At 36.2% G+C, this 22,245-nt stretch overlaps 1 protein-coding gene across 1 annotated transcript in view; it reads left to right on the top strand.

The window, feature by feature from the left end:
* The first annotated feature begins 9,327 nt into the window (after positions 1–9,327).
* Positions 9,328–22,245, top strand: part of Hltf (helicase like transcription factor) — a 57,889-nt gene continuing 44,971 nt past the window's right edge. The window contains exons 1-6 of the mRNA XM_051185924.1: positions 9,328–9,541; positions 14,102–14,268; positions 15,415–15,548; positions 16,329–16,426; positions 18,514–18,588; positions 19,846–20,037. Of these exons, the coding sequence (XP_051041881.1) occupies positions 9,332–9,541; positions 14,102–14,268; positions 15,415–15,548; positions 16,329–16,426; positions 18,514–18,588; positions 19,846–20,037 (876 nt within the window). The 5' untranslated portion in view covers positions 9,328–9,331. The remainder of the gene's footprint in view (positions 9,542–14,101; positions 14,269–15,414; positions 15,549–16,328; positions 16,427–18,513; positions 18,589–19,845; positions 20,038–22,245) is intronic.

The raw sequence follows: 22,245 nt of genomic DNA, 5'->3' as shown, positions 1-22,245 counted from the left end.
ATATTCAGTTGTCTTTGAGTGAAAAGTTCTGTAATATCTGTTAAGTCCGTTTGAATTATAATGTCTTTTACCTCTAGTTTCTTTCTGGATGATGGGTCCATTGGTAAAGGTGAGGTATTGAAGTCTCTCACTATTATTGTGTGAGATTTGGTCTGTAATTTAAGCTTTAGTAATGTTTCTTTTACAAATGTGTGTGCCCTTGCATTTGGGGCATTGATGTTAAGAATTGAAATGTCATATTGGTGGATTTTTCCTTTGATGAGTATGATGTGTCCTTCATCCCTTTTTATTAATTTTGGTTTGAAGTCTATATTATTAGATATTAGGATAGCTATACTAGCTTGCTTCTTGGGTCCATTTGCTCAGAAAATCTCTCCAACCCTTTACTTGGAGGTAATGTCTGTTTTTGATTTTGAGGTGTGTTTCTTGTATGCAGCAGAAGGATGGCTCCTGTTTTCAAATCAATTCTGCTAACCTGTGTCTTTTATTGGGAATTTGAGCCCTGATATTGACAGGTATTAGTGACAAATAATTGTTAATTTCTGCTATTTTGTTGGTGGTGTGTTTGTGTGTGTGAGGAGAGTTTTCATCTCTCTCTCTCTCTCTCTCTCTCTCTCTCTCTCTCTCTGTGTGTGTGTGTGTGTGTGTGTGTGTGTGTGTGTGTGTGTGTTTACTTTCTTTTGGTTTTGCTGGAGTGGGATTATTTCCCATGTTTTCATGGGTGTGGTTAACCTCCTTGGCTTGTAGTTTTCTTTCTAGTATCTTCTATAAGGCAGTATTTGTAGATATGTATTGTTTAAATTTGACTTTATCGTGGAATAACTTGTTTTCTCAATCTATGGTGACTGTAAGTTTTGCTGGGTATATTAGTCTGGGCTGGCATCTGTGGTCTCTTACAGTCTGCAAGACATCTGTATATGCCCTTCTAGTATTTAGAGTCTTCTTTGAGAAATCATGTATAATTATAATAGGTTTGCCTTTGTTATTTGTCCTTTCCCTTTTTCAGCTTTTAATATTCTTTCTATGTCTTGCATGTTTATTATTTAATTATTACATGGTGAGGAGACAAAGGGGCAAAGACAAAGGGAAAGATGCTGTGACAGAGAGCTTTGTACAGCTTATGAACAGGGTAAAAATAGCCTTTCAGAAGACAGCTTCAGTGAAATAGCTCAACTTAGTGTGGATATATTGCTGAAATTTATTTCCAGCCTGGTTCCACAGCTGATTTGCCCCAAATAAACACACAGATGCTATATTAATTATAAAACTGTTGGTCGATGGCTAGGGCTTCTTACTGGCTAGCTCTCTCTTAATTATTAACCCATCTCTATTAATCTATGTATTGCCATGAAGCTTTGAATTACCTATAATTTGACACATTACTCCTTGGCAGCATGGTGTCTCTTCTTTTGCCTTCCCCTCCACAGCATTCTCCTGGTCTGGCAGTCCTACCTATACTTCCTGCCTGGCTATGGCCAATCAGCGTTTTATCTATCAACCACACTTCAACACTGAGACGTACTACAACAAGGCCACACCCACTTCAACAAGGCCATACCCACTCCAACAAGGCCATAACAGCTAATAGTGCCCCTCCCTATGAGCCTTTGGGGGTCATTTGCTTTCAAACCACTATAGGAGTGTAGCCTAAAGAATGATCTTCTTTCAGTGAAAAATATAAAGTAGAAGAAGATAGAGGAATATATTCAGCATTGAACTCTGGCTTCCATATCCATGGGTATTCACACATGTAAGAAACTACGTAGCCACACAAACCACAAACATGTCTCTCTCTCTCTCTCTCTCTCTCTGTCTCTCTCTCTCTCTCTCATACACACACACACACACACACACACACACACACACAGAAGTGTTTCATTCACTCTTGCAAACAAATTTTGTAAGATATTTCCAAAACAATATGGTTTTAATTTTCTGTCCTCAATCTAAGTCTATACATTATTTTCATTTACTTTAGTTTCTCATTTTTCTTTTCGTGTGTACATGTGGTCATACATGTGGAGGCCCGGAGTTGACATCAGGTGTCTTCTTCCAACATTCTCACTTTTATTTATTGAAGCAGTGTCTCTTGTTGAACCTGGAGGCTGGAGCTTATCAATATTGGTTGTCTAGCTAGCCAGATTGCCCCATGACTTTTGCTGGGAGTATAGGCTCCAACTGTACTGAGGCTGCCTGTTTTTCAATTGTGTTCTGGGAATTGGAAGTCACATTTACATAACAAATGTTTTTATCCACCAAACCATCCCTCCACTCCAAGTATTTTCTTAAATGCTTAAAGTTGTAGTGGAAAAATATATTTTTTTTTATTTTTAGTCTGTTAGTGTAGTACTACTTATAGATTAGTAGCTCCATTTGGGCAAGAATAAGATCATTACCACAATTTTGATTCAAATTTGAAGCAAGCTTTAGTAAATATTGGCCTTCTAAAACAGGTCCATCCATACCTGGAATTCCTAGAGAATGGTCACAAATCATGTTTGTCCAGTATGCATAAAGACAAACCCACAAGGCTATGAACTTCCCATCTTCGTCCAATTGGGAACAAGAAAATATCCTGATATACTTCCTGCCTACATACCTTCCACCTACTAAGATCAGTGCATGCTATGCAGTTGGGGCAACAAACATTTTACAGAAGTAAAAAAACAGGACTTTATTATCTTACATAAGGGAAAAAAAAAAAAAAACAGCCCCCAGCATTACAGGAAGTTATCTGTCCTTGGGCAACAGGGTTTACAGGTTAGAGACGCTTTTTGCTTTGTAGATATCTTAAACTCAGTAATTTATACTTAAAACATAACTTTAGCCCTCATAAGATTTTTTATTGTAGTTTTGCTTTTAAAAATTTACTATTCATTTTTTGTATCTTCTCACTTATTAAGTCACATTATCTGACTTAATTACACTAGGAAACTGGGAATGAGGATTTGGAGTGTAGTCATTTGGGGCAATTACTTTTCATTAGGAGAATAACGGAAGATATTTTACTATGTTTGTTTTAAGACTTAGATCTCTTTGAAGGAAGGAAATGTAAAACATTAAGATGGATCAGGATTTTCTAAGTCTTTTATATGAAGGTAGCAGGCAAAAAACACCTTATCCTGAGTACTGCCATTTTGCCTTCAGACTCCATTTTACCTGTAGGGTGAATTTAACTTTAGATTCCAAAGCTCTATGGGAGCCAAGAGCTTTGCAATAGTTGATCCATCTCCTCCTTAAATCATAGAAATAATCCTTATGCATCTTTAGAGCTTTAGAAACATTATGACTGTTCCTAATGTTGTGCCAGGTTCGCAGAGCCCTAGACCAACCCAAGGAACCAGAAGATTCTGATGTAAACACAAAGGTTTCTTTTTGGGGCAAGGGGGTTGAGATGAGATGCCAACCAGCCATAAAGGAAAGCTTTTAAAGGGGAAGACAATAAGGTTGAAGGCCACCAATTCCAGAGTTTCCATGGATATTTAAGGTCATACAAAGTACAGAGTAAAGCAGTAACTATATATTTTAAGCAAGATACATCTGAGTAAGATAATACAGGTCAGGGGGTTGCAGGGTTAGAGTTATAGGGTCTGTCAATTATCCCCTGGGCTATAGGATCTTTACAACTGGCAGGGAACATTTAAGACCAGCAATTAGCAGGTAAAAAAATGTTGACATAAGTGGTGGATAGTCACCTCCCCTTCTCTGAGAGTGGGGTTCAGGCACAAGCTATGGCAATCCTGATTTAAGGAGTTAAATTTTCCTTTACCATTAGAAGTTCCCTTTCTCTTATAGATGTAGGGCCCAAGTTTTTAAACTTTTATTAATTTTAATTTTAGGTCCTTCACTAAATGAATCTGATTGGACTATAGAGAGCCTTTTCCTTTGCCTCTTGAGTGCTGGGTTTAAGGTATGTGCTACCACACCCAGTAACAAATTTTTTATTTTAGTTTTGGAATAAGGTCCCTATGTAAACTCAAGCTGGCCTTCAACTAGTTGGTAAGTCTTCACCCTCCACTTTTCAGTTGCTGGGATTCAGGAGTAGGCCCCCATGCTTGTGCTAATTTTATGAGGAAGTCTTTCCCTTGATTTTTTACAAATTTCTTAATCAGTCAACTACTGTTACTTCCTGATCATGTGAATTTTCTGAACAGCTAACTGTGCTGACTACATGCTAAATAAACCCTTATCATCAGTGGTTTGTGCTTCTTAGGGATGCCATTGTAACATGTTTCTCTTTAACCCAGCACTTTATCTAATAATGTTGGAAAGGTCAAATGTTAGCTGAAAATGGTATAAAATCTGCATACTGATTAGTTGGGTTGATATATATTTACTAATTACACTTCAAATCACCATCAATTAACATAATTGAAGACCCTGATATTAATCCACACACCTATCAACACCTGATTTTGACAATAAGCTAAAATTATACAATGAAAAAAAAAAGAAAGCACATCTTTTAATATTTTAGCCACAAACTAGGAACAAAATGTCCACCAATATATCCAGTGTTTATTAGGTAAAAGAAAAAAGGTTTGGCATGGTCATGGCAGTAGCTGGAAATAATTCCATTTACATATCTGTATAAAGGTAGACTTAGAGTGGTGTCCTGCTGACTAAAGGACTATGGCCAGAGCCAGGTGTGGTAGTGTACTCCTTCAATCCCAAACCTCAACCAACCAAATTCCTCATTATGGGTTGAAGGAGTCATTATAATAATTCATTTTACAAGGATAATATCAAAGATAATATTACAAATTTAAAAAATTATTTACTTTTATTTTAGGTACATTGGTGTTTTGCCTGAATTTATGACTAGTAATGGACAGTAGTGAGCTACCATGTGGTTACTGGGACTTGAACCCAGGTCTTCTGGAAGAGCAGCCAGTGTTGTTAACTACTGAGTCATCTCTCTAGCCCTGCTATTCATTGTCTAAACTTGATACCAATTAATCAAGCAAAACTATATTCAGCATTAATTTTCTATCACTTTTTTTTTATTTCCCCAACTATGGTTTACCCAGAACTTTGTCATAGAATTAGTGCCTGATTATGTAAGAAAAAAAATTTCTAAATAAATAACATTTTTTTCTCTTTTCTTAATTTCTTTGGCTCTTATTCTGTGCATTTGTGTGTATATATGAATGCATGTGTGATATTATGTGTGCTAATTCATGCAGGGGTATACACACTGAAGTCTTCTATCACATTCTTCTGTATTTCCTTCAGCTAGTCTCAGCCTCAGTGAAATCCTTCTGTCTTATTTATTCAGCATGTAATTATCAAACATAAAATATCAACCATTTTAGGCATTTGGCAATAATAGTATAATTAGAAAATTATATGGCATATTTTTAATGGATTGATACTACAAAAGCACGAATCTGTACATTTACATATATTTAGGCACTAGCTAAAGAAGCATTGTTGTGTTACACTTTGAGTCCAATTTTCAGATGAATCCTGAGATGATGATATATATATATTAGATGAATGATGGCAGCCTCTTTGGCAAAAGAAGCGTGTATAGGGCTTCTTTTTGCATGACTACTTGAGTAAATACACTGGTTTTATAGCTGAAAGTCAATGCTGAAATTGACAATGGGTTATGTTTGTTGTTGGGGATTGGGATTTGTTTTCAGAGGAAAAAGCTGCTATGTCTTGAGAGAAATATGTTATATGGAATTTTATCTTTCAGTCGAATGAGCATGGCTTTATTAATTTTACATATAAAATGTAATCAGCTGTGATTGATGATACAGGTTACCATGGAGGCTGATGATTCTGCTTCAGGGTCAAAGTTGACCTGGGCTATGCATTTAGTTCAAGGTCATCCTGGGCAACTTTCTAAGTCCATGTCACAAAGATAAAAATAAAGCCAGGCATTGGTGGTGCAAACTTTTACTCCCTGCACTCGGAAGGTAGAGGCAGGCAGATCTCTGTGAGTTCAAAGCCAGTCTGGTCTACAGAGCTAGTTCTAGAACAGGCTCCAAAGCAATACAGAGAAACCGTGACTTGAAAAACAAACAAACTTGAAAAACAAACAAAGATAAAGGTAAACTAAAGGCTGAGGATATTGCTTTCTGGTGGAGAGCTTGCCTACGCTGGATAGGCCCTAGCATTCAATACATACTTTGCTATTTGTACCATAATACAATATGAAGAAAGTACAATAACTGAAAGAAAGTTGTCATCATCATCTTTACTTTTTTTCTGTTTGGAAGAATGAAATACTTGCTTCAGATTATATCAGTGGGGGCTAGAGTGGAAGAGTACCTGCTTAATTAATATGTACGACAATTCCAGGAAAGATCATAGACCTTCAAAAGAGTCTTCTGCAAGTTTGATCAACTGTTTAGAGCTGCAATGATTGTGCAGTGTTTAGAATGTTGCAATCCCAGAGCCAAATGATATTGGTCCACCTTTAGCCTTCTTAGTAGCCATTTATTGGTCTCCTCTGTACCAAATACATTTTTGTAACCATTTGGTAAATCATTTGGAATGTACAAGAAACACTAGTTTTCAATAAACTAAAAAGCTAAGGATAATACCAATAATAACCTTAGGCATATGACAGAGGTTTCCTGTTATACTCTTTTCTACCTACCTAATGGTCCCAACACCTTATTTGAAAAGTGTCTTGATTTACAACTTTCTTTGTTTTGTTAATACAAAAACTTCACCAAACATCTTTCATTGGAACATAGCATTTGTGGTGATCTACATCTCTGTTCCCAGCCCTTGCTCACTGATAATTTGCCTTTCAAGCCTGTTAAAGTGAATTGTTTTTTGTCTGTTTGTTGTTCTTTTTTTTGTTATTGTTGACATTAGTATTTCCCAGGGTGCCATGCCAGTGAACAACTTGGAATGCTCTCATTCCACTGCTGGTGCACAGATCATCATTATTTAAGACAATGAACACACACAAGCTGCCCACCTTTTATACTATGCCAATGGAAGCATGAAATTGACTACTCTAGGAAGGATGATTGTCAGTGTTTTAAACATTTACAAATACATCTAGCAATTGTGATGTTTACAGCACACCATATTATGTTTGTTTGGCTCAACACCAGCATTAGCCTCCTATTTTAGGTGCAGGTGAAGATGCAACAGCGAAAAGACTGCTTCAATAGTGTCTTTGTGGTCTTTCAAGGTATAGGAACCACCTATACTTTGGCTGTGACTGATGCACACACAACCCTAAGGCCGGATTTCCCTTTAGATCATAAAGTTTCCTTACAGTGCTTACTTCAATTTCTCGAGAAAAACATAAGTGGCCACAGCTGCCACCCCAACTTTCACCAGTGCTGGACCATTTTCAGCAACAGAATTGTAAGGTTGTCCTATATTTTGGCTTTCTTCTACTAAGTGATGAAAATTTCATTAAATACAAGAAAATAAGGTGAGAGAGGGAAATTATGTTCTCCCTCAGATTTCCAGGATTCAATCTAGCACACACCGAGGTTACTAATTAAATATAGTCAGTGAATCTCATGCAGGGCTGTTAGGCAGTATATCAAATTAGGTGGGCTAGGGAGGTTCAGACCTAAAGAGGCAGCCTTATGTTTTTTGTTTTGTTTTTTCGAGATAGGATTTCTCTGTGGCTTTTGAGGCTGTCCTGGAACTCGCTCTTGTAGACCAGGCTGGCCTCGAACTCACAGAGATCCTCCTGCTTCTGCCTCCCGAGTGCTGGGACTAACGGTGTGTGCCATGAAAGCTGGGCTCAACCTTATGGTTTTGGGCTGGAAGAAGTCTTTCCTCTACTTCCTTCATGGAGCCTTTAAGCCACTTGAAAGGCCTAGAGGTTTTCCCGCGCAACCTCCCTCAGAGCGCAGAAGAACCCGGATGGAACTCCCCAAAATTTCATTGCCTATGAATGTAGGATGGGGCAGAACTCCCCACCCTCCAACACCTTGATTGGCTGTTTTTCACAGTTTCTTCATTTCGATTGGACAACCGCAGTGCCGATCACATTACGTCACTGGCCTCTCGGAGTGTCGCTGAAGTGGTGGGAGTGGACTTCTAAATAAACCTGCGGCCGCCTTTCTCTCCAGGCTAGCTTCCTCACGGCTTGGATTTGGTTCCTGGTCCCTGGGCCGCGCGAGACCTTGAAGGACATTTTCAGGCGTCCTGAGAAAGTCCGGGCGCCCAGGGCATCCCGAGGTCACCCCGCCTGGCGCCATGTCCTGGATGTACAAGAGGTGAAGGGCTGAGGGGGTGGGGCGCGAGGCCCGTGGCCCGCGCTGTCTTCAAGTGAACGCGCTCCAGGCGCGCTATAGGTGCAGCTTGTATTCTTTCAGCTGGTCGCTTGCACGTTTGGCTTATGCAAAGCGTTATCTCGGCTGACCCGAGAATCTGCTGCCAGCAAGCTGGGAAATCTCCATCACTGTGGGGGTCCGAAGTTCCACCCGAAGTGCTTTATTCATCAAAACACCCATTAGATACCCACTGTGCTGTATGCATTGTTACCCCATGGTATGCTAGGAATTGTTACTGTGACAACTCCGAGACAGCCCGACTTTGGGTGTCTCACAGCCTTGAGCACAAGCCTGCTAAAGAGGAGCTGAAGGGGAAATTCCCAAAGGATAGCCCGGTGTGGTTTCTTTTCTTTTTTTTTTTTTGGAGAAAGACAACTTCTAGAAGGCTTCCACTTTTCATCTGCAGCGGTTTTTATGCGCATTCTAGCAATAATTATCCTTAAGATTGAGGTTACCTTTAAAATAACAGGGTGTTGGATAGGTAAGGGGCCTTCTGGCCAGGTGCCTATGATGTCATAGTTTAGATAGTTGTTCTGAAGGGGTTAAAGCAGTGAATGCTTTATGTCAAAGGTTAAAAATATTTTCATAGTCAGATGGTGGGGCATGCGCCTTTAATCCCAGCACTCAGGAGGCAGAGGCAGGCAGATCTCTGAGTTCAAGGCCAGTTTGGTCTATAGAGCGAGATGCTAGGTAAGCCTGTCTCGAAAAAACAAAACAAAAAGAAAAAAATTATATACAATGGTAATTTTGCTTATATAAATAAATATCTTTTTCATTAATTAGCTTTGAAATTTTTGACATTTTAATGTAAATAGATTTCCCCAGGAAAGAATTTCCTTTATTTAACAGGTCAGATTATCCTGGTTGCTTTCCCCACTCAGCTCTTGCTTTAGTCAGGGTAATTGTTAGTGATATTTGCCACATACCATTTCACTTGCCAAAATAAAAGTAAAATACTGTTTGAGTGTATTCTTTGAGAAATACTTGGTCAATGAGCTTTTTTTTTTTAAATATATATATATATATATATATATATATATATATATATATATATATATATATATATGGATCCTGTTTGGAAGTATTTGCAGTCTGTCCAGTATGGAACCCATGGAAATTTTCGAAGACTTTCATACCCAACTTTCTTTCCACGCTTTGAATTCCAAGACATTATCCCTCCGGATGACGTCTTAACTAGTGATGAAGAGCTAGATTCCATTTTATTTGGAACTTTGAGAGGTCAAGTTGTTGGACTGCGCTATTACACAGGAGTAGTGAGTATAAGAGTAGATACTAAATAAAATTGTATGCTTATGGTTTCAGCAGTAAATTGTATTAAATGGTGTATATGTATGTATAAATATATTAATGTTTTACTTTGAGTGACTTATTAATGTTTTACATTTGTACTTTACATACAGTATATGAAGCACTTTTGCCCATGCTGTCATTTGATTCTTGTAATTATTGAGGTTCTCTTCCTCAATGGAAGATAGAGATGTAGATGCTTAAATGATTTGCCCCAATGCAGGAAATATATGCTGAAATTAGGAAGCAACTTCAAATCCATCAATTTTTACTAGATAAGTTGTTTACTTTTGAGTTCTTTATTTTAGCTCCTGTTCTTTCTTTGTATTTATTCCTGTTCTCTAACTGAATGTATGTGCGTGCATGAGAAAAACAAAAGAGTACAGATTTTTTTCTTTACATTAATCTTCATTATGGCCAACTTTGTTATTTGGATAATACTTCTAATATCTAATTCATCATGAGAAAATTTCAAACATAAAATTAGAATGAGTCAGAGGTTAGCAAGTATTTTCTATAATTGTTTTATTCTTTTTGTCTTTGATCTTTGTAAAATCAAATACTAAATATCATTTTATAGTAGTATAGTTCAGTATATATTTCTTTAAAGTGCAGTTTGTGAGCTGAAGAGATGACTTAGCATAAGAACACTTGGCTGCTCTTGCAAGAGGACTGGAGTTGAGTTCTGTTCTCAGCACTTAAGGCTGGCAACTGACAACTCCCTTAACTACAAGTCGCCATGTATGCCAGAGGTCCTGTGTCCTCTTCTGGCATACATGGGGACTCACACATATGCCCATACACATGATTAAAAATAAAATACATCTTAAACAGTTTTTATATTTCATTTTCATAACAATTAATAACTGGATTCTCTTGATATTTAAAATGTGTTTTATCAGGATCAAAACAGGGTTTTGATCTTTGGTATGGGCTGTAAAGCCCATTCTTGTTTTCTTTTACATATTTGAATGTCAAAAACAAGGTCTGCATTTCAGAGTCTTGTTGATTTTGTTCATTTTTTTCCCCTTCCCTTGTATCTTTATGGTAAAGCTTGTTAAAAGGTTTTTGTTGTTGTAGGAGTTTGAGATGGGTTTGACTCTGTAGCCTAGCCTGGCCTGGAACTCACTAAGTAGTCCAGGTTGACCTTAAACTCATAGGAAACTCACAGTGGTCCAATTGTCTTAGCCTTCTGAGTACTTGATGGTTTCAGAACTTTTTTTTTATTGAAGTAAGTTATCAGGAGATACTTTGGGGGAATTCTGTGTTTCCCATTTATCTTGTTTTTCATTCTCTTTATTTTTTATGTTGAAACATTTCATATTGTTTAGTAGTTATATGAGATCTGCAATCTAGGAGATTACTTTGGAAAGAACAATTATTTCTTGAGTTTTTGTAAATTCATAATTTTCATTGTCCTTGAGAGTTTGGCTAAATATAAAGTGCTTAATCCACATTTTTTCCCTATATCCTAATACTGCACAGTATATTTTTAGAGAAAGTTGATGTCAGTAGGATTTTCTTTCCCACTTAACTGAACTGGAGTTTCTTTTTGCTTGATGATTAAAAAGATAATCTTATCTTAAAAGTCTAATAGTTCAGGGTATTTTTTCTGTAAATTTGTTTCCATTTCAGAAAAAATTCTAAAATTATAGTTTTCAATGTTTGCTTTATTTCAAAGTCATTTCTTTTTTAGAAACTCCATATTCTCTCATTCACTTCTCTCTGACTTGATCTCTTTGCTGTTATCTCTATACTACCTATGTCTTCTATTGCCTCTGAATATTTTTTACTGTAATTTTTCATTTTTCTGGTTTCCCCCTATCATTTATTTTTCTTGCCATGATTTTCAAATGTTTGTTTACACTTGTGTTAATTTTGTTCCAGTCTTTGCTCTTGAAATATTTTCTTTCTTCTAGTCCTTTTAGCAATCTATCCATTCTTTTTTGTTTGTTTGTTTTTCAAGACAGGATTTCTCTGTGGTTTTGGAGGCTGTACTGGAAGTAGCTTTTTTAGGCCAGGATGGCCTCAAACTCACACAGATCAGCCTGTCTCTGTCTCCTGAGTGCTGGGATCAAAGGCATGTGCCACCACTGCTTAGCAATCCATTCTTATTTAGTATCTAACTGCTCTTTTGTTCTCACACTCCTTTCTGAGTTGTATTTTAGATTTGTACTATTGTGAAATTTACATTGTTTCTAAATTATAGTTTTGTGAAGTATTAGGTTATTAATCCCATTAGCAGTTACTTTTATTGATCTTAGAATAATCTGTATAATACTAGTTAACTAGTAAGAATTTAGGCTGAGTCCAGCCTGGTCTACAGAGCAAGTTCCAGGATAGCCAGAACTGTTACACAGAGAAACCCTGTCTCAAAACATGAAAAATAAAAAGACAAAGAATATATGCTGATTAAATACTTAGCTCATTTTTCCACTGTATAGTATTTGTAGGTAATACCTTTATTATTTTAAAATTAGATAAAATGTGTTGAATTTTCATACAGTAACTTACAATATATATTCTATACTTATTTTTTATAAATGTAAATGTATACATTGAAATCATACATTAATACAAATAAATTCAAAGAGAAAGTGGTTAATTATTCCTATAGCATTCATGCCATTGTTGTACTTAAGAACGTTTCTTGCTACACTAGTAATTATTCCAGTTCTTGTGGTTTTCAGCTGGGTAAGACTATCAGTGACTGTTTCTCCTAGAAGTCTCCATAGCACCTTGCCTTAATATGAAAGCTAGTCAGCAGGGAATAAGCCAGTACCAACTTCATTTCTCTAGATCCTGTGGCCAGTATAGTGTCTTTACACTTGTCTTATGTGATGTTCTGGAGGACAGCCAAGAGCCAAGACAGTATACTGTATTGTTTTGGAAGTTTCTTGGAGAACTCGAAGTCCAGAATCCCATGCCTGACATTGAACTTTAAACTTGGGAAATGGGATTCTGGGATGAGCATAGTTACCTGTATAGGATAACTCTAAATTCTTTTATTTGGGAAAAAAAATTACACACACACCACACACACACACACACACACACACACATGATTTCTGTGTGGCTTTTTTTCCCATCATGCTAATTATCCCCTCACCCTTCCTCTGTTCTACCCTCTCATCCCTCTTTCCACTTAAACCTCCATTATTCCTCTTTTACCTTTCTTATCAGCCAACTTCTTTCTCCCCTCCTTAAGCACCCTCTGCCCATTGTCCCTTTCTGGTTTCCTGGATTCTACAGGTACTCCAAATTAAACATATACATCTAAAGACTTGACACTAAGAACCACATATGATTGAGAACATGTAATGTCTGTTTTCTGGGTTATTTCACCCAGTATAATGTTTTTCAGCTTCTCTTGACTTGAAAATTTTGTTTTTCTTTATAACTCAATAAAATCCCATTTTTAAAGGTACCAAATTTTTACTTATTATCACTTGATGGATATATAGGATATTTCCATGTGCTAGCTATAATGAATAGAGTAAATATGAACATGGATGCACTTGTGTCCCTGATCCAGTCATACCATTTTGGGGCACATATATCCAAAGATTAGCTGTAATAGGGTTCACATTTTAAGCTGAATGTCAGAAAAACAAAGCTGCTGGCCACTAGCTTCTTACCTCTACCTCAGGCTGAATGGGCTGATCCTGTCTTCATGAGCTCTCACCAAACCTCAGATTGTAACTTCTCAATGTGGCTGGATAATGAATGTCTCTACTGAATCTTTGCTCCTGTCTTACATACTTCCTTGATGTTGGGATTAAAGGTGTGAGCTATAATTCTCTTTTAGACTGTTGATCTGGGTGGCCTTGGACTCACAGAGATCCATCTATATCTTAATCCTGAGTCCTAGTATTAAAAGTGTGTACCACTACCTCCTAGCTTCTGGCTGCTGGGATTAAGGTGTATGCCTGGCTTCTATAGTTTGTGGCTGACTTTGCTTTCTGAATCCTCAGTCAAGCTTTAATAAATCATGCATAATATATCACACTAAAAAATGCAGGTAATATGAATCTTCAAGGTAGACTTAACTGAACTTTTCACATTGTAAAGACTTACTAGCTTCTAATGAATATAAATTAGAAAATGTGAAAGAATCATTATAAACTATATTCCTTACTATTTCTAGTTTGAACTAGGCCTATGGCTCACTCAGTTGGTAGATTGCTCTGTAGTCTTTACTAAGCCCTTGGCTTCAATTCTCAACATAATATAAATGAAGTGGTAGTACATATTTGTAGTCTTAGCACTCAACAGACAGAGGCAGAAGGATCAAAGTTCAATATCATCTTCAGCTCAAGACCAATTTTGGCTGCAGAGCAAATTTGAGGTCAGCCTTGTATACATGAGACCCTATCTCAAGCAAGCAAACAGAAAAAAAAAAAAAAAGAAAAAGAAAAAAATAACAATAATGAATGCATGAACGGAAATTCTAGAAACAGTACAAGGAAGTCAAGCTATTACTGTTTATCATTATATTATTACTATCTGTTCCTTATTTTTACTAGGTAAATAATAATGAAATGGTTTCTTTACAACGAGAGCCCAATAATCCATATGATAAGAATGCAATTAGAGTAAATAATGTGAATGGAAATCAGGTTGGTCATTTAAAGAAAGAACTTGCTGCTGCCTTGGCCTATATCATGGATAACAAATTGGCACAAGTGGAAGGGTATGTGCTTTTAGAGTTTGTTTAAGTAACTGTGATTTTCAGATATCTTTTAATACGTAAATTTCCTGTCATGGTACCTTTGATCACTACTTCCTGATGTCTTAAGTCTTTTTCTTTGCCTTTCCTTTCTAGCCATCAAATAGTTGTACTCTTATTTTCTTACTATATTGCTACCATGGAGAAAATCAGACCTGTGTTTACATACTAGGGTGTATATCCTTATCCTGTCTCTTGAAGTTATACCCAGCTTAAACTCATGGTGATCTTCCCGCGTCAGACTCCTCTTGAGTGCTGGATGACAGGCATGCATTAGCAGAGGAATTTCATGGTGATGGGGTGTTTTATCTTTTCTGCTGTTGAGACCGGGTTTTGCTAGTACAGCCTGGCCTTGAACTCCCAATCCTGTCTTAGCCTTCTGTGTACTAGAATTAGAAGTGTGTGCCCTCATGTTTAGCTCACTTGCACATTTTTTACTTTGCTTCATTTCTTATTGGAAATGAAGTCAGGATATTCTATATTGTCCATTTACTAATTTTGTCTCTGAATGCAAAACTTACTAAGAATTTTCTTTTGATAAATGATAGTCTGGTATGTAGTCTCCATTGACTGGGACTTAGGAAATGGCTGCCCTTTAGCAAAGGCATATGCTCTGCCAGTTTCTTCACCATTTTGTTTTTCATTGTTAAAATTTCATTTTCATTCTGCTTGCTTGTTCTCTGTGAGTGTTTGTGTTTGTGACCTTAGTGTAAATATTCCTAATGCTTACATTATTCATCCCAGCTGATTTGGAAGATAAAATAAGTGGTTAGGGATTCTCTTTGCTTTTTCCTTTATAACATCTTTCAGTTGAGAATGAATCTTTACTAAATGCTGGATGCTAAAACTATCCTCTCAAATAAATGCATTATTTTGTAATCTTGGATGTGAGCTATCTTTTGTAAACTAATTTATTCTGTCATCTCAAGTTCTTTTGTTATAAGAATCACCTTTTCCTTCTGATTGTTGATTTTCTTTTTCAAATTTGCTTAAATAATCTGTTCTTGTTTTTTTTTTTTTTTTTTTTTTTTTTGGTTTGAGTGATATATTCAATATATTCAGAATTAGTATAAAATAACTTAATTTCTCATTTTCCTCTTACTATAATAGGGTAGTTCCCTTTGGTGCAAATAATACTTTTACCATGCCTCTTCATATGACATTTTGGGGAAAAGAAGAAAATAGAAAAGTGGTTTTAAATCAGTTGACAAAACATGGATTTAAATTGGGTCCCACACCAAAAAGTAAGTTTGATATTGTAAGATGCAGGGATTGTAAATTAGTCTCTCTGAGTTTGATTGGATAAAGTAATATGTGTAAAATAATCTAAGCTGTAACCTTTTTTTAAAAAAAAAATCTTTTGAAGAAATTGCTGATTTTTTATATTTCTATTAAAATACAATTATGTGTCATTTAACAACAGGACAGATTCTGTGGAATATATCAATGTAATGATTTTTTTCGTTGTGTAACTGTCATAGATTATTCATACAAAATGAAATAATTAATCTTATAGACCTACCATTATATGTCCAAATATAGAACTGCATGTTTGTAACTATAGATTTATCCATACACAAAAATACACAAGGAGGGTCAATGTATCCTGTTTAATTTTCCCCAACGTTAACAAAATTCTTCATTTTAAACATTCGTTTTTGTAACTTTTGGGCAAGATGACTTGCTCAGTAGGCAGTGAAAAAGAATTTGATGTTTACTTAGAATTTATTCAAATATGTATTTAATAACATGATTTTTTTTCTTGTGGGGATGATTTAGTATTAATTTTTGTAGGTCTAGGGGTATAGTTTAGTGGTAGAGCATTTATATACATTATATCTTTTTTTTTTTTTTTTTTTTTTTTTTGCAGTTCTGGGGACTATCCATGCTAGGAAATTACTCTGCCACTGAGATATCCCCAGATCTGTGGAAATTTTTGATACTGTTCGGTATTTATGTTTATTTCTGATACTTAATCTCTTTATTTGGCTTTTTTTTTTTTCTTTACCATTTGAAAACTATAGCTTTAGGATTGAGTTTGGAAAATAGTTGGAGCTCTGGGAGAGCTGGACCAAGCTATAATATGCCAGTTCATGTTGCAGTACAGATGACAACTGACCAGGTGAGGTTTTTGTTGTTGTTTTTGTTCATTTTTACCTTGAGTCAAGGTCTCATGTAGACTTATTTTAAAGTCACTTTTGTCTTAGGGTTGCTATTGCAGCTCTTATAAAGGAAAACATTTAATTGTGTGGCTTATAGTTTAGGGGTCAATCCATTATCATGGTGGGACATGGTGGTGTAGAAGTAGCTGAGAGTTCTAGTCTTTCACAGGCAACAAGAAGTAGTCTGTCTCACTGGGCATGGCTTGAGTATATATCAGAATTCAAAGCCTGCCTCCACAGTGACACACTTCCTCCAACACGACCACACCTCCTACTAGTGCCACTCCCTTTGGGGGCCAATTTCTTTCAAACCACCACAGCTGTGTAGCTGAGAATGTCCTTGAACTCCTGGTCTTCCTGCCTTTGATTCTCAGATATTGGGATTACAGACATTTGTCACCATTCCTGCCTCAGGTATGCTTTTATTTTGTACTCTAATGTAAATTTTTAGGATAAAGTTTGCTGTTTAAAAGAACAGGATAAGTATGTATGTGCCGGTATTAGTGATCTTTAGGTATGCTGTTAAAATTATAATGAAAACTACTGTATTACATAGAATTTAGATACTCATTTGCAAACATAATCTTAAAAAGCAGTGATGAACTATAGTCATCCCTTACAATTCACAGAAACTGGAATCATCCAGTCTTTTATATAAAAAAATGGTATTTTTGTATAGAATCACTGCACATCTTATATATTTTAAACAATGTCTAAATTAATTATATTTGTTATATGTATAAAAGATATGTAGTAGTTATAGTGTATTTAGAGAACAGTGACAAGGTAAGTCTGTATAGAGGCTTAGTATATACATAAACATATGACTCATTATATTTTTGATTAGATCTATGAAAAGGAGGGTCGATTAACATATATGCAATTATACATACATGAAGTCACACTGGGTATGTAGTGTTTTTGTATTTTAAATTTGCACAATGTTCATAGTAGTAGTAAAAAAAAAAACTAGAATGTGCAAGTTATTCTCCTTCAGTAAGGTTGCAAATTCAATCATTTGGTTTTTTTTTTGTTTGTTTGTTTGTTTTTTTGGGTTTTTTTTTTTTTTTTGGTTTTTTGAGACAGGACAGGGTTTCTCTGTGGTTTTAGGAGGCTGTCCTGGAACTAGCTCTTGTAGACCAGGCTGGTCTCAAACTCTCACAGAAATCTGCCTGTCTCTGCCTCCTGAGTACTGGGATTAAAGGCATGCACCACCTGGTGTTGGTGGTGCATGCCTTTAAATATTTTTATGACTGTTTATATCCCTTAGTGGTTTTAGACAAAAACATTGAAACATTTTATATGTCTATCCACTAGAGGTATTCTTTTTATTTCCCAGTTACAGTTTTCCCTGTATGTTGAAGGGTTGTGCCTTGTAGACAAACTGTAAGCCACTTCTATTAAGCTGGTATGATGTTTTCTAGATGACTGCTATGCATTAATATGCTAATTTATAAAAGAAATTGTAAGACATACAGTGTAAGTTGCGTTAAAATGGAACAAGATCAGTTTAAATGGTCAGTTACATTAGCCTAATATTGAAATTATCCTACTGTCTTGTAGAACATAGCAAGTTACATGTATCTTACTTAGGTCTTCTAAAATAGTTTAAATGCTAACAGAATGATAGAGTTCTAATGAGAGAGAGACCCTTGGCAGTTTGTTTCATGTTCTTAATTTTATGAAAGTAAGATAAAGGCATATTCAGGGTCATTTGTGATAGGATTGTGACTGGCATCTTATGACTTCACTACTGTCCTTTCAGTAGCTTTAGGATTGGGCCTTGTAAATGTTTGGGCCAGTGCTCTCTCAGCAGCTATAGCCATGTCCTTTGTAGATCTTTTATGTATTCATTTGAAATGAGTACATTTACTTCTATAGGGAAATCATCTTGTAGTGCTTGTCAGTAAGTAGTTTAGTGTCTCAGATACTCATTTTATGTACACTTGATTATTTGACTTGTTCAATGAAAATGATTTGAAGTCTGAATTATATGCAATTTTTACTTTGATTGGTTTGTTCAGTATTAATCATTTTTTAACTGTAGCTCAAAACGGAATTTGACAAATTATTTGAAGATTTAAAAGAAGATGAGAAAACTAGTGAAATGGAGCCAGCTGAGGTATAGAACCTGTGCATTTTTAACAATTGCTTTATATCAAATGTAAGCTTTATAATAACATTATTTTTCAGGTAGGCAATATATTTTGAGATTCATTGTATTCATACCCTGTTACCTTTTCCTTTCTTTCTTATTTTCATGTATATATGGATATCTACACACACACACCCTAAGTTCCTAACACGAGAGAAAATACACTAGTCTTTCTTTCTAGGCCTGGCCTTTCCCACAAAATAATAATGATCCAATTCTATCTATTTTTTCTGTTAGACTCATAATTTTGTGTTTTATGGACGCATGAAACATGAAACTCTACTGTGTAAATACACTGCTTTTTTTTTTTTGTCTATTTACTTTTTGATGGGCACTTAGGCTGATTGTCTACTGCTGATAGTACTGTTGTAATGCCACATTAAACTTAGAAGAGCTTATTCACAGCAGGATTATATGGTAGTTCTATTTGTAGCTTTTCTAGGAACCTTCATACTGATTTTGATAGTGGTTGCATTAACTTACATTTTCACTACCATTATATAAAAGTTCCCTTCCTCCTGTGTTCTCCATGTGAACACTCCATGTGAACATTTTCTGTTGGTTTTTAAAACTATCTGTTCTTACAAAGGTGAATTCTTAGTGCATAGCTAAGGACATTGGGCACTCTTTTACTTACCTAGTGACCATATATATTTTATTTTATGAGAAATGCTTGTTTTCTTTATTTCCTCATTTGCTGATAGATATTTCAATTTCAGAAAAGGATTTTAAAAATTCAAGAAATAATTTCAAGAACTGACTAGGGTAGTGCATAAAATGAAATGCTTCTGCATGGTAAAGGAAGCAGTTAATGGGCTGCTAAGATGGTTTAGAACATTGGGGTAATCTCTGCCAGTTTCATGTCTGTTTTGGGGTTAATATCTAGAAAATATAAAGAACTCAAAAATGTAAATCAACATTTCAAATGTAAATCTTCAGAATTATTAACTGTCTTAGTAATTTGTATATTTCAAAGTATAAGAAAATAACTCAGATGCTGGGCAGTGATGGAATACACCTTTAATTCAAGCACTCAGACAGCAGATACAGGCAGAATTCTGTGAGTTCAAGGCCAACATGGTCTACAGAGCTAGTTCCAGGACAGCCAGGGCTACACAGACAAACCCAGTCTCAACAACAACAACATAAAAAAAAAAAAAAAGAAAGTAAGAAAGAAAGAAAGAAAAGGACTCACTGTATTTCTCTATGACATTGTATTTGTAGGCTATTGAGACCCCATTGCTTCCACACCAAAAACAAGCTCTGGCTTGGATGATTTTACGAGAGAACAGCAAAGACCTTCCACCATTCTGGGAACAGCGAAATGACTTCTATTATAACACAATAACAAATTTTTCTGAAAAAGAACGACCGGAAAATGTCCATGGAGGAATTTTAGCTGATGATATGGGTTTGGTAATTTTCATTTTTCTTCAGTTAGAAAAATCTTAATTTGCAATTACAATTTTCTAAATAGAAATTTTAAAGTTGAAATTGGGTGCTAGTTTAGGACTAGATTGTGCTTTCAATGTAGACAGAACATTACTTTTTTTTTTTTTTTTTTTCCTTAGGGGCTTCTAAGGAATCAACAGAAGAGTCAAATACAAAGAATAGTTAAACATGGGTAACAGAATGCATTAACATCAATGAGTATATAAGCATATATTTCTAGTCTATTTATTGGAATTCAGGGCAACCTGCCTTTCATGGGTTTTTTAAAAAGTAAAGGTCAATGATAGCAAGTTCAGTCCCCATCATTGCAAAAAATAGTAGAAAGGCAAGGCCCAGTTAGTTCCCACTAAGGAACCTGCACCTCATTTTTTGCTTTAAGAAAGAAGTCCTTTGGCATTAGCAGTAATGTCAACAATAGAGAAGTAATAGTTTCACAGCCTTCTTGTACCCTGTTTAGCTATACTGGCCTATTTGTTTCTTGCTGTGCTTCTGTTGCAGACTGCTCAGTGAAGACAGACATCCTTAATCCTTAGATTCCAGAGAATGAAATGATCAGGACTATGCTGATGATCCCATAGACTTTGTGATTATCTGGTTGGAGGGCCTACCATCAACCTAAGCTAGGGCAAGGTGGCTGTCCCTTCCTACAGGTTCCCTTATATTGTAAGGTGGACCCTAGTCTCATGTCATGGCTCGCTGTATGACCCCAACTTCAGTGTCACTAGATCTGCTGAGAAGTTTAGAAACAATAATGCAGGTGCTGAGTTTGACCTGATTTATGGAAAGTTATATAGGAGCCATGAGATGTCAGATGGTAGCACAAAAAGTAAGACAGTTGTGGTGACAAGTCAGATTGGAGCATAACAAGTGTGATAGAAATTCAGAATGTGGCAGTAATAAAGTAGACAAAGGGAGTGGGACAGGGGATGGGATCAGGACCAATAGGCCTGTTAAGGTAGATAGACATGGGAAGAGGACAGAAAGCAGTGCCCCCATCTCCTAGGGCATTCTTCTTACGTGCAGCACAAGAAAGTGGTAAGCTGAAGACAGAATTATATTTCATGGTTGAGTTCATGCTTAGGAGCTCCTGGGACTTCCCAAGTAGGGTGAGGCCATGATAGGCAGTGACATTTTCTAGGAGTATTCATCCCCATTCCTAGAGGTTGTATTCCTGTTAACACTAAGGTTCTCTACTCAGAACTAAATTGAAAGACCAAATCTTGACTCTTCAGACCCCTGGCAGCTGGCAGTTTTCTATTGCCCCCATTCCCTTTCTCCATCCTGGAGATGAAATCTAGGGCTTCAGCTGTATTAGGCATGCATCCTACCTACTGTCCTACACATTTAACTCCCCTTGGCATTTTTAATAACAGCTTTTCTGTGGGAGGAAAGAAGACAATGTCTTTTGAAATCATATTCTAGTTCAAACACTGGGTATGTAACATAGTAGATATTTGTGACTGGTTACCATAGCCAGCCATTCCTGTGGGTTTGGTCACAGAATTGTCACTTTGAGCTCTTTTATAGTTTTAGGCATTAAAGTAGTTTGGAAATATGTAAAAGGAACAATAGACAAAAATCTTATATATAATGTATTTTAAAGACAGTTCTAAACACTAGCAGCTTTTATGAGAATGCTGTCACTTTAATTTTGCAAGTTGTTTTGATGCTGAGGTGAAGAAGTAGTAGCTGAACTGTCTAATTGTTATGTTATTTGGCATGTTGGGATTGTGTTGACTTTTTTCTTACATATATTATAAAGGGAAAAGTATTATTAGTTGCTTTTCTTATTTCTATGATATCACATAGCACAAGTTTCAGTTGGTATTAATAAAAGCCCAGAGTCAGATATTAGTGGGTGAAAGCAGAAAGCTCAGAGAAGCAGAGCAGCCAGCCACTAGAGTGACTTCTTAACCTCTGAAATCCTCAGACTGGAAAGGGACTAATTTCTTTCTCTGCCTACTTTATATTCATCTCTCTGCCCACCCATATCACTTCCTGTTCCTCCCTAGTGCTGGGGTTGAAGGCATGTGCCTTACAGGTACTGGGATCAAAGGCATGGTAAGATCCCAAGTGCTAAGATTAAAGGTGTGTGCTACCACACCTTTATGGCCTTTATGGTTAACTAGTGGTATCTCTGCCCTCTGATTTACAGGTAAGTTAGATCAAAAA

The sequence above is a fragment of the Phodopus roborovskii genome, unplaced genomic scaffold, assembly GCF_943737965.1.
Source record: "Phodopus roborovskii unplaced genomic scaffold, PHOROB, whole genome shotgun sequence".
Classification (NCBI taxonomy): domain Eukaryota; kingdom Metazoa; phylum Chordata; class Mammalia; order Rodentia; family Cricetidae; genus Phodopus; species Phodopus roborovskii.
The sequence above is the reverse complement of the archived record's forward strand: the minus strand, read 5'-3'. Positions and strand labels throughout refer to the sequence as shown.